The sequence below is a fragment of the Rhipicephalus microplus genome, chromosome X, assembly GCF_043290135.1.
Source record: "Rhipicephalus microplus isolate Deutch F79 chromosome X, USDA_Rmic, whole genome shotgun sequence".
NCBI lineage: Eukaryota > Metazoa > Arthropoda > Arachnida > Ixodida > Ixodidae > Rhipicephalus > Rhipicephalus microplus.
Window position 1 is genome coordinate 139,865,453 of NC_134710.1, and position 12,495 is coordinate 139,877,947.

At 40.1% G+C, this 12,495-nt stretch overlaps 1 protein-coding gene across 1 annotated transcript in view; it reads right to left on the bottom strand.

The window, feature by feature from the left end:
• Positions 1 to 12,495, bottom strand: part of LOC119176553 (regulation of nuclear pre-mRNA domain-containing protein 1B) — a 35,930-nt gene that overhangs the window by 13,078 nt on the left and 10,357 nt on the right. The window contains exon 3 of the mRNA XM_037427903.2: positions 3,753 to 3,913. Within this exon, the coding sequence (XP_037283800.1) occupies positions 3,753 to 3,913 (161 nt within the window). The remainder of the gene's footprint in view (positions 1 to 3,752; positions 3,914 to 12,495) is intronic.

The window sequence follows — 12,495 nt, forward strand, 5'->3', positions numbered from 1 at the left end:
CTGCCTTACCCTCTTCTTTATTGGTATTTTGTTAGTAGAAATATCAGCAGTCATGCAGGCACTGTGGAATCAGGGTGTCAACGAAGCATATATAAACATCCTGGAAAAAATCTACAAGGGATCAACTGCCACCATAGTGCTCCATAAATAATAAAATACATAAATAAATAAAAATGCTACAGAACTAAATAAATCTGTGGATTAGCTTTTTTTATGTTATCTATATTCACCCAGCAGCCACAGTACGAGTCTTCAGTCTCTAAAGTATGCAAAATCACTCAATGTCATTGACAATTCTAAATCCATGTTTAGTTATACAGGCCATACAGGCCAATTAGTACAACCTAGATTTACACATTCAACTGCCATAACACTTTCCTTGAACCATTGGAACAAGCAACTGATTAGGCCCACTGACATAAAGCAGTAAACTAAAGTTGCAACTGAACCGTTAAAATCTGAGCATGCTGTACCCTCAATTATTTTCATTAAGACTACCAAAACTTATTTACATTCAATGTAGCTCAAGAGCAGCCAGTAACAAGTGAGACGACAGTCAGCATTCCTAAACATTCCTCTGGTCCAATCATATATATAGTCTAACAGCAAAACAACCACTGCTTGATATGGAAGTGAACAAAAAAATAACATGAAAAATACTCTAGATGGCCTGGTACAATGCAGCCCTAAGTGGCACAAGGCACTTATACCCACTACTACACAGTTTCTGTAATGTCATGTGAATACCTGCTCTGCAAGTCATGATGTTCCTCCAGCCTACTTAACCCATGCTACACTTCTGTACAGTTTGAAGTTACGATAATAAGGAATATCATAATACTTGTTTGTTGCACACTAAACCTGCTGCGGCTTCAGACTGCCACCACTTTGTAAAGACTTTCATATAGCAGGGAGAAAAGCAAAACAAAATCGCTCGGCTATACTAAACAAGTAGAGACCGGCTTTTAGGAAAATGCTTATTTTTGTGTTTGGCATTCCTGATGAATCATTTTAATATGCACTCAAACCTCATAATAACAAAGTGCATCTTACAAGAAAAGAAATTTGTTATATCCAAAAATTTATAATGAATGTTATTTCTAATACTGTATATATAACAAAATTATTTTTCATTTATTTCGTTATACCAATATTTTGTTACATTGAGGTTCCAGTGCACAAGCATGAATTTAAAATTAAAGAGGGTTTTTATAGTTCTTTCTTTTTATACAGTGCTTATAAATGCCTATTTTTGGCTTTTGTGCCTAACAGCCGATAGGTGAGCATAAATGTCTATCTTCAAACTTGGCTCCTATATCAACACTAATTAACATAAAATTTCGCTTTCGAGTGCAGTTTGAGACCATTATTTATATTATAACTTCCCTTAGCACGCACAAAACACAGAAGAAGAAAGAAACAGACGAGCGCTAACTTGTGTCTGTTCCTTTCTTGTAGCATTTTGTGCGCACTAAAGAAAGTTATAATATGAATACATACAAACTCGCCCAGCTATCGGTTTTACTGGAACTGTTATTCGTGTTACAGGGCAACATTGACAATTCAAGACTATGGGGCCAGTCACTTGGGAGGCCGCAAGTATACATTAGTGTCAGGACTCCATGGGGTTCAACCTAGTCCTCTATTTCAACGTCCAGAAAACTACTAGCAGCAGTGAAATGGGACGAGCTGGCCACCATACGCCGCTGTGCTGACGATATGCAGGCGTTACGCAAATGTGAAACCACGGAGAGCAGTCAGGGGGAAAGGAAGGTGTAGATTAAAAGAAAAAAAAAATGGTTCTGCAGGCAGCTGTTTTGTTTAAAATTTACATCCTAATATGTTCACCGACAGGGGAGGATTTGGACCTACATGATTAGACCCGGCCCACACCAGGAGTCCTTCCATTCAGATCGTGTAGTGCTCTGGCTATCTGCTCCTGTGCTGCTTGCACTTCTCAACCGTGCCAAAAATAATAAAACCTTGGAGTGTTTCGATTGGACAGAGGAGAATAGACCCACCATGCCAGAGATTAAAATTAGGCAGATCCCACGGCTCATGGGAGTTCCGTTTCATGCGATGCAATCGGAGAGTAATTGTCGGTGCTGAATTTTTTAAGTGCATAGAACATTAGGGGCGAAGCTGTCATATGCTGTCATCATCGCTTGACGTAACATCGGCAAAAACGCATAGAGCAAAGCCAGCTGTAGCATATTGAGCACGCACTGATACCAAAGAGAAGCCTTTTCCCCCTTAGAGCGCCTTGATGATGTTAAATGCAGACATTACTACTATGGCTAAGGAAGCACGACCACACAAACTACCTATAAAAAATGGAAGGGGAAGCAGGCCAGGAACACCGACTACACTGGCTTCTACCGGTGACTACACAGGGTAACTTGTAGTATGACAGAATAACAGCACTCACGTTAGTGCACAGATGTCAGTATTATCGAAACGCACGGTGTGACAATATGAATATCACACCTAACTTTCATTAGCGTATTCCCCTGGGGTCAATTAACGAATATAGCTTGCCGAGTCATAAAAATATAAATGTTAAATAGACTACTATAAAGATGGAGCCAACATTGGAACCGCAAACAACATTAAACACGGCATGACGTCCTGTGTCATACCTTTAAATATATAATGTTCATTATTTGGTTATAAATTTAGATAAACAGCTCTGCAACCACAATCAAAAGTTGCCCAATCTTACGCCTGCGTAAAGAGTTTTCCTTTCCAAGCAGTTTCAAGATCTGGCATGGCTCTGTGGTAGAATACCTGATTGCCATTCAGAAAGTTTGATTTCTATGAAGATCCTGATTTTTTCCCCGAGAGTTTCTCTTAACGCTCCCACATTTAATATAAACTGTCAATCACCTGTGGCACTTAGCCACTCCTGTGGCCCATGGTATACAGGCTTTGTTGTACTAAATATGTCTGAAAGGGATTGACTACGAACACAACAGGATTTTCATGTTATTCATGTTATGACCAGAAACTCATTCAGACTCTCCTACCCTCCCATACCCATTTTAGTCTGCCCCATGTTAAGGACACGATCACGAGAGCAGCCAAACGGAGAGAGAGAGAGAGACAGACAAATACACAGAAATGTTGAAAGTGCCTGCAGTTCACTGATAAGAGCTTCGAATTTTTTTTAAAAGGACAGATAGTACTCTGCAAACTGTGCAGAAAAAATGAGAATTGCACGGTTATGTTTAACAGTTGGCACCTATGTGTCATCACAAAAAATAAGCTTTTTTGTTTTGCTGTCACAGGTACAGGTCACACAAATTTTTGTTTTGAAATAATTTGGATTTATGTAAAAATGTGTTGTGCCTACATTTATGACATTAGAGGCCTAAAACCTGCTTTGCCTGCCTATTTTTTTTACACCTAAAAAGTTGCTTTGTATGCCTGTCTTTGGTGCCTAAAACATACTTTTTATTAGTTGCTAAAAATCCGGCCTCCAGTAATCGGCAGTAATGACAAAGCTACAGAAGATACTAGCACTAAAAACTAGTTTTAGTTTCAATCAAAGCTTAACCAATTAACAGTGATAGTAGGGCATTCACTAGGCATAACATCACTTTATTTTGTATTTTGCCAAGCTTTTTTGCATGATGGCTATGTTACCAAGCCGAAATATTACTAGCTCACTTCAGCATTCAAGTGTAAGTATTTGTAAAAAACCCACCATCCAGAAAAAGTAAATGGTACAAAAACATGGAAAGGTAGAACACCTGTATTTTGGCCAGAGTCTTTCACTGTTTCTGGTTCCGACACCTTGTCCGAGAGATATTGGCCAAAGTCCGAAATCTGATGAGAGTCGAAAACAGATCTCTCTTTCCAAACACTAAGAATTCTTCGCAAGCCTGAATGCGTCTTCTGGTCTGTATCTCTCCTGTTAAAAAAAGTAGAATAAAATGTCAAGCACAACACCACATCTTGTGCTCTTGCACGAGGTGCAGCAGAAAGATCATATAATATTGAAGAGGCATAAAAAAATGTATAAATGCTGTGACACTCCTTGCCCATATACCCACATGGCAGAAAAGGTATGTCTCCTTGTAGCGATAAGACAAATCGGCTTTCAATATGACATTTTCAGTAACCATTGTGTCAATGCAATTGTTGATTAGAAAGACAAAGATGGGACTGCAATAAACCATTACGGCAAGTTCATAGCAGACTTCGTATGTGAAGTCTCTGACCCCCTCGACAGTGCAATTTTCATCTAGAAGCTATGTAAGTCATAGTACATACCGTCAAAATACATCAAGTCACAAGAGTTCCTGTAGAGTAGTAACCTGCATTTTCTTTATGCACATTTTCATGTTTAATATTAACACAACAAGAGCTGGTATGCGAGAGGTTTATCAGTATGACAATTTTTTTTATTCTCTTTACTGTTCCTTCGACCCTTTAATGCCTTAATTATGAAACCGCCCTAATAAAAAATACATTTTTCATTTCTCAGCTTTACACAGCAATCTTTACTTGATTCCGCAGTTAAATTATCTATACCTTTAGGTATGTCACAAATTTGCAACAACCGAAACTTGATCTAAAATTGATCTAGGTCGTCACGAGGCACACCCGATCCTTTGTTAAAATTTTTCTGCACCACAAAAAAATTTGCTGTGCTCCACAATGTGATCCATAAAGCTTCAAGAAAAGATGCCTTGAAATACTCAATAGTACCTCTGACAGTGTCACATTAAGGAAGAGTGGCCTTCCAGTGCGACATTTCCCACTGCTCTTGACAGTCTGTTTTAGTTTTTTCAATCCCACTGCATGTTTTAGAAAGGCACTTGGTTTATCTACCACATCTTCGTCGCCATCCTCGCTGCTTGATGAGGGCGTTTGCTTGTGCATGAGGCACAACCGGCTAAAGGGTTAATGTTTTTATTGAAAGCAACACAAACATAACGGAAGAAAAATTGAATCTAGGCTTGTGTACTCTTTCTACATTTTCTGTTCAACCTGCGTCACTTAAAAGCAGAGTCTCGGAAAGAAACGAAAACAAAAAAAAAAGATATATTTAACCAGAACGAAAATGTAACTGGAACTTTATTTATTATTTTGTTCCAGAGTAAAAATGAAATATTTTTTCTCGTTTTTTGGTTCACGAGAAAACTTGGCAAAACGGGAAAATTGAGGTCATGCAATGTAAGCATCAAGGCATAACTCAGGGTACAAAATCAATGTGCATCTTGGACAGACATCCCAAAGTAACCATGTTGAAATATTGCGGAAAGCTAAAAAAGTCGCAACCAGAGCTGTTTGTATTATTACAAGTGTACTTTTGTGTGCCTCTCACACCGGCCGTCATAGAGAAGGCATTTATCGACGGTGCAGTTTGCTTGATCAGAACAGCGGTCACACATATCAGATGACCGGCTCCTTCCGAGATCATGCTCACACTCTTGGCACAAAGCATTGAGCCTGTTCTATAAATTTCCAATTCCCCCTTGAGAAAGTTAACCACTATAACTTGATCAAAAATATCGAACGAGAATGCACCTGTGCAAAACCTGGAAGCGCAACACAGGCTTTCAGCAGAATCAGTATAGAAGCTGCATTCCAGAGAGCACCCTGCGCCAACCTCAGAGGAACCAGAAGATGCTGTCTAGGCGTTTATGAAAATGAAAAAAGCTGTAGTTCGTGCTCAGTCACATTTGACAAGTAAGCCAGGATCAGTGAACATCGCACGCCGACTGGAAATGCTGGACAACGAGCCGCACATTACAAGAAGCATGAAGCATTACAAGAAGCACGAGCGCAAAGAGCGGCAACCGGAGCTATACATGTTGGCACAAGTGGCCCTTGGTGTGCCAGCCACACAAGTCAGAGTGGAGAGGGCATTTTTGGCATTGAAGTTTGTTTTGTCCAAGCAGCAGTCTCGCTTATAGAGAAATACACTCAATGAGCTACTGCTTGTGAGATCGTTTGCACCCCCTTCACAAAAATTGGGGATTCAGACTTGAGGAAAAAACTATCAAGTTTTTGTTGTAGCAAGGTTTCCCTCATAGTTATATTGTGACTTTCTGACGTAAAACCCCAACACTTTCTAATACACATTTGTTTTTCATTCGTTTATTTTCTGAGTAAGTACTTTTAATATTAAGTATTTTGTTAGTTTTTATTATTGAAAAACCATTACGAATCTTTACGGAATGTTTTTTTTTTTTTTTTGTTCCGAAACAGAAATGAAATAAAACTTCTGTCTGTGAAACAAAACAAAAAGCGGAACTTCCGACACCCTGCTTGAAAGATGTCTACTTTCCGATACTATCAGCTGCAGCATATGTTGATTGAGATTTCCAGCCTTCCCCTTTTGTGGTACCACATGCTCTTATGAAAGTGTAGACACTAATTACTTTTTTTCAGACAATAGTGCTCCACGGTGTTCACACAATGTCATTTGCTTCTTCTGTTATGCTACTCAATTTTTTTTTTTCAGTATGAATTGCAATATTGTTTGTCCAAGCCCAGAACATGCTAAATGCTATACAACCAAAACACTTTTTGTGTACTCTTTCACCTGCAATTTGAGCTTAAAAGTCACGTGCATAACTTATACTCACCCCTTATCAAAGAGCCTATACTGAAAGCCCTTTGCATTGCTTTTTACAGTGGAATTAATAATAAGCAACTGCCAGTCATCCCAGGTGTTTGAGAATACAGAAAGAACTTAATTGTCCACGTATCAAAAATAACTGAATGAGGACTACAACAACGACAATCAGTCTCACATCGATGGCAATTAAGCGTAAAAAAGGCATAAAATGTAGACACAAAAAAGGAGCAAAAGGGTAGAATCTAAATTAATGCTGTTTTAAGTTTTACTGAGTCTGTTTAAATATCTTTGAAATGCCGCTTAGCTGCTAAGAGATGGATTTCAAGTACTAGTACTGATATGCAGATCTGTGCACCTATCTTCACACCGCCTAGACTTCAGTATTCAACATGATGCTATGTGTAGGCACAGTGCAAAGCTCTTACTGCTGCTCATGAATGTATGACATGAAAACAAGCCAGAGTTGCTGGAAGAGGTTGTGAAGTTTCATGCAAATTTGCCATAGCTACCAATTACTTTTACAAATCTACACTGATGACTGTCTACTACTTGGACCTTGTCAATGCTATGAGAAAGAATCAAGGTAGCAATGTCTACACTGCTTAACAGTCCAAGAAAGCTTCCAACCACATCTTCATCTTCATCGTCACTGCTTGATGAGGGTGCTGAGCAGTGACCAAAGGTTCCATATTCCAGGCAAGCGAAAGAGTTAATAAAGGCTTGAATTCAAGCTTCACAATGTTCTGTTGTGCCAAATGTACTAGAACTGAAGTAACAAAGGCCTACAACCATAGGTCAGCGAACTCACTCATGAGTCGACTCACTCGAACTCAGATCGAGCCGCGGGTCTGAGCGAGTCCGGCGAGTAATATGTTGGAGGGTTTGAGTGAGTCCGGTTGAAGAAAACTTTCATGAGTCCGAGAACAAGTGAGCCCAGCTCAAAAAAAAGTTTGACTAGTCTGAGCCCGACGAGCGAGTCCAAGTGCAATGATATATTGCTTGAGTGAGTACAACTTTTTTTTTTTTTTTTTTTGCCAACCTATGCCTACAACTAAGGACTGAGAGCTTGGCAAAAAACCCGTACTTAAGATGAATTGCTCAAACCTAAAAAAAAGAAAAACAACATGCATGCCCCCCAGTTCAGTGGTAGCTTATTCGGGGCAAGAAATAAAATCTTTACTAGATGTTAACTAAAGGTTCTTTGAATAGTCTAAGCACAGTGTTTCAACCTACAAAAGTACCAAAAAACTGTGCACGCTGCAAAAGCCGTCACTCATGCAGCACATAGAGAAACTTTTAATAGGCCCTGCAACACTTTAGTATGGTCAGAAAACGGTGCCGATCGGTAGTAGAGGCTCCCGACAACATGTGAGCCAAATATTAGAGCCCAGCACGCCGCCTGGAATTCACCATAAATTATTGTCAGCTAAAAATTACTCTCTTTTCTCTTGACAAATGACCAAAAACGCTCAAAAATCACTCGTAGAAAGCCCATCTACCAGCCATTGGCTGATTTGAACATGGCCCGCTTGGTTGTTACAGAGATCGCCGCGGAAGGCCGCGACTTGTCCCCGCATGCACGCGCGATCACACTAAAGAAGCCGCGCATTCAAAGAAAAAAAAAAAGTGAAGCCGATCGCGTTTGCGAATGGTAACGTCGCGCCAGACAGGGAGGCCGATCACACGTGTCGGCAGTGGAAGACTAACGACATTGACGAAGTGCGAGTCAGGAACGCCGATCGTGTTTGAGAATAGAGTGAGAGTCAGGAACGCCGATCGTGTTTGAGAATAGAGACTGCGTGCGGATAACACCGACGCTACACTAAGTTTTGCTTCAAACCGTTCTTCCGGCACCTGCATTGACGCCCGTTTCAAACAAGTCAACGCCATGCGCACCACTGCTGCTTCACATCCCATCAGGGTTCCCTTCGGGAAGATGGTCCATAGTTTTTTTTAGTCTTTTTTTATTAAGGCACACAAACACATTTAGCTCAACTTATCCTCCTCAGTCCCAAGAATGCATCAATGAAAAAAAGCTTTTGCAAACTGTATTATTTGACTCCCTGCCCTTAAAAACAAATGCGGAAAAATTATGAATCTGAAAAATTGGCCAGTTGTCTCAAAATGTGATGTTACCCATTTGTGTACTCCTGATCTTTTGAAGTCTCTAAGACTGAGTGCATCAAAAATACCAGACCGAAATTAATTTCAATATGATCTACAGTGCGCCCACAGTTAAAGGAATGTACTATAGACGTTATCGTTTAGGCTCAAGCTAAGAAAGCTTTCACTTATCACGAGGACGCGACCGAGTGCTTGTGCAGTACTCAGTCATTTTTGTTAGGTCGTTTTGCGAATATGACTAGACACACGGCGCAACTTCTCAGGGTTTCGTGAAAGCAACACATCCTTATTGTGCCAAGACAAATTTGAACACGCGGATATCGAATTGTGACGATCTGTAGCCTTTAAATCAACGGTACACAATTGGGTATTCAGGGACTGTGGAGGTTTTTTCCCATGAAATTTCATGATCGTGCAGCTATTTAACAGTTTTTTTTATAGGTTGCCTTAAAAGCTACCGTGTCTGTATATCTTGGTACTTAACAGTGAACTTGTCAGAACTGAGGAATTCCTATAGAGTCCACACATTCATTCGAATATGAAACTTTTGCCTACTCTGATGTTGCTGTTGTACATTGAAAGAGAAAAAACAAAAAGCAATTGGTTTTAACATCAGTGTTAAAACCAATTTTAATTCTTGCATTGAGCACCTCACAAAAAACTGTGTTTAGAGGCAAGAGCAGTACTTTCATCACTCGTGGTCCATGCTAACAAAAACCACAGCTCCTGGACTGATAGTAACTGCAATTTATGTGACAACTCATCTTTGAAAGATTGACAAACAGAAAACTTGGTGTACTGGCGAGAGAAGACTACACTCACCCGACAACAGCTATCGTTGCAAAACCATAAATTTTTCTATTGGCACCCCTTTATGCCATAACCAGTGATTCTAGCCCCATCTAGCTCATCCCCCTTTTTTTTGCTAGCTAAGGACCATAAGCAGTGCACACCTTTAGATACACGATCCATCATGAGGTCGTGACAGATGTGCATAAGAAGGTGCATTCTGACTAAAAATACAGCAGTTACATTTTAAGGAGCTAATTATTTTTACATCCCTTGAAATGTTAATAGCACATTAACTGTGAAGTTTTTTAAGTACACAAAATTGAGACACCTTTAGTATTCCGCAAAAAAAGGATAGTCGGAAGTACTAAAATGCCTTTGTTTGACTGGAAACTGACAGACATAAAGCCAACGGAAGTATAGGGGGTGTTATTATAAGTAATGGTAATGTAAATGTGAAGAAAGAAAAATGGGCGAAAAGATAACTTGCCACGGGCAAGGACTGTGTTTTTGTTTTCTCACATCTACCTTTAATAACATCCCCTATACTTTCCTTGGCTCACTCTGTTAGTTCTCTTTTAACCCTTTAGGCCCTGGCGGTGTCAATTGACACCACCCCACATTTCCCCTAGTATCTCGGAAACGCAACCAATACTACTCATTCTTGGAGGCATAGTTCTGCAATGATCCCCACTGCACTTAACACCAATATTGCGGCACGTTTGCGGAGGTAGCAGCCACAAAGAAGAAGAAGCGCGACCGAGGTCTTCCGTGAAGCCGAGGCACGTAAGCGCCATTTTCGGAATGACGTACTGAAGTTGTTTCAGTGAGTATTAGGCTGAAAAGTATGATTTTGGTTTCCATTTTGTGTACACCATTGATTGGCAGGAAAAAAGAAGCCATTTTTTTTCATTTTCCAATCACTGGGTCCTAATCACCTAATTAAATGCCACGTTAATCCAAAAATGCTTGTACCAGTGGCTCAATTTTTTGCTTGTGGTCTTCTGAGGTCCTAACTACGAGAAAAACACGCACAAAATGTGTATCCAACCAAAATAAAAAATTCAGGGCTGAAAAAGTTAACAAAGAAAACAAGCCCTTAAATTTATATTTATTTCTTTTGTTCGTGCTTTAATGCAGTTGTGTCACCCTTTCAGCAATGCTGCTTTGAATTGGTACATCAGCTCCCCTACCATATCTGCAGTCATTTCTATTTTTAAAAATTTTTTTCCCTACCCAAATAGGCAACACATAGAAGAGAAGAGGTGCAGTGATATATGAAGCCGCATTTTCAAATCCGATCTAAAAGAACAAGCCTCTGAGGGCTTTCACAGGAAAAGATATGCTACCAAGACCAAAACAAGCAATAGTTCTGGCAAAATGCCTTTGGAGTCTTTCTAGAAGCATGCTGTGAATTGTGAACACAGTGTTATTACTTGGGTCAACATTTTTAAATATCACAGTACCAAGTATAGTAAGAATTCATTAAGACAGATGTGCTCACACAAGTCAGAAATGATATATCTATGTTTAAAAAAATGAACAAGTAGACTAAAGTAGTAAAAATTTTCAGAGCTTCTATGAGCCAAAACCAAAATAATTGTATAAGCCACATAATAATGGGGTGCTCCATATTCATTTTCACCACTCCGGGTTCTTCACTGTGCACCTAAATTTAATACACAGGTGTTCTCGCATTTCACCTTTCTGGAATGAGGCCACGATGATAAGGGAATCAAACTCACAACGTTGAGCTTAGCAGCAGGATGCCTTATGAGCTAAGCTACCACAACCAGCAAGTGGTGAAAGAAAAATTAAGCACAAACAACCAAGCAATTGATCAACAAATAATTTAAATCTGACAAGCTCGATATTTTATCAGTAGCACCAACAGCCTAGGAAACTGCTATGAGCTATGCGGCAAATATAAACAAACATTTATCCTCTTTGAAAAACACATTAGCACAAAACTAGAATGTGTGCATTGCAGCAGAAATTTCAGCCTTCGTCCTTCTGAAGTGCTAACCATTGTTTTCTGAACAAAAAAATACACACAGGAATGTCATTTACTTCTTACTACAATATGAGGAGTCAACGCATGGGCGTATCACCGGAGGGGGGGGGCTCACGGAACCCATCTGCATGCACCAGAGCATCCGGGAGACGTGTCGCGTGCAGGGGAATGACTCCACGTTTACAGTTACTCGCTCACGGCAAACACCTACTCGTAGGTGACCGCACGCAGCAGCGTCGACATGAAAGCCACAGTGACCGGTGGAACGCGCAACGTACAACAAAGAAACGGAAAGTCAACCCCCCTAAGCTTGCCACCCGACTCGATGGTTTTTGCTAGCAGACAGTGGCACCAGAACACACAGCCTAGCTAGAAGCAGCCCACTTTATGCACGGCAGCACATTTCAGGGGGTCAGACATATTTGCAAAAGTTTAAAGTTTATAGTGGCACCATGGGAGCCTTTGTCACCAGAAAGGTGCAAAGTGAAAAAAAAAAAATTTCGGTGGGTCTTATTAGTCAAACTGGCCCTTTTTTCCCCCACTGAAGCTGAGGTTGGCATCAAAATTATAGATTTCGAGGCTGTTTCAGAGCAGTTCTTGATTTTTATGCTTTTGGAGCAGCTTGGCGCAAGAAAACAGAAATGTACCAAAAATGTGCAATATGCGCAGCTGTCTCACCCCTGATAATAATAATAAAAGGCATGACATAGCCCGGCCTCTGCTAATGGCAGTCCTAGCCAAACCAGAAGGCTTTCAAACCGAGCTAAATCATGGTCAAGACAAACATGCACAAATTTAACGATGTGAACTGCATTGTGGCTGAAAAGTCAGATATGCAGTGTGATATGTAGAAGCAACAGACATCAACATAGTGCATGTACGAATATGGAAGCTAGGGAACGCTTTAGACAACATGAAGGACAAGTTGCCAAGCAAAACTTCCCACTGTTTTATTTTTACTTTAAGCTGTCACAAC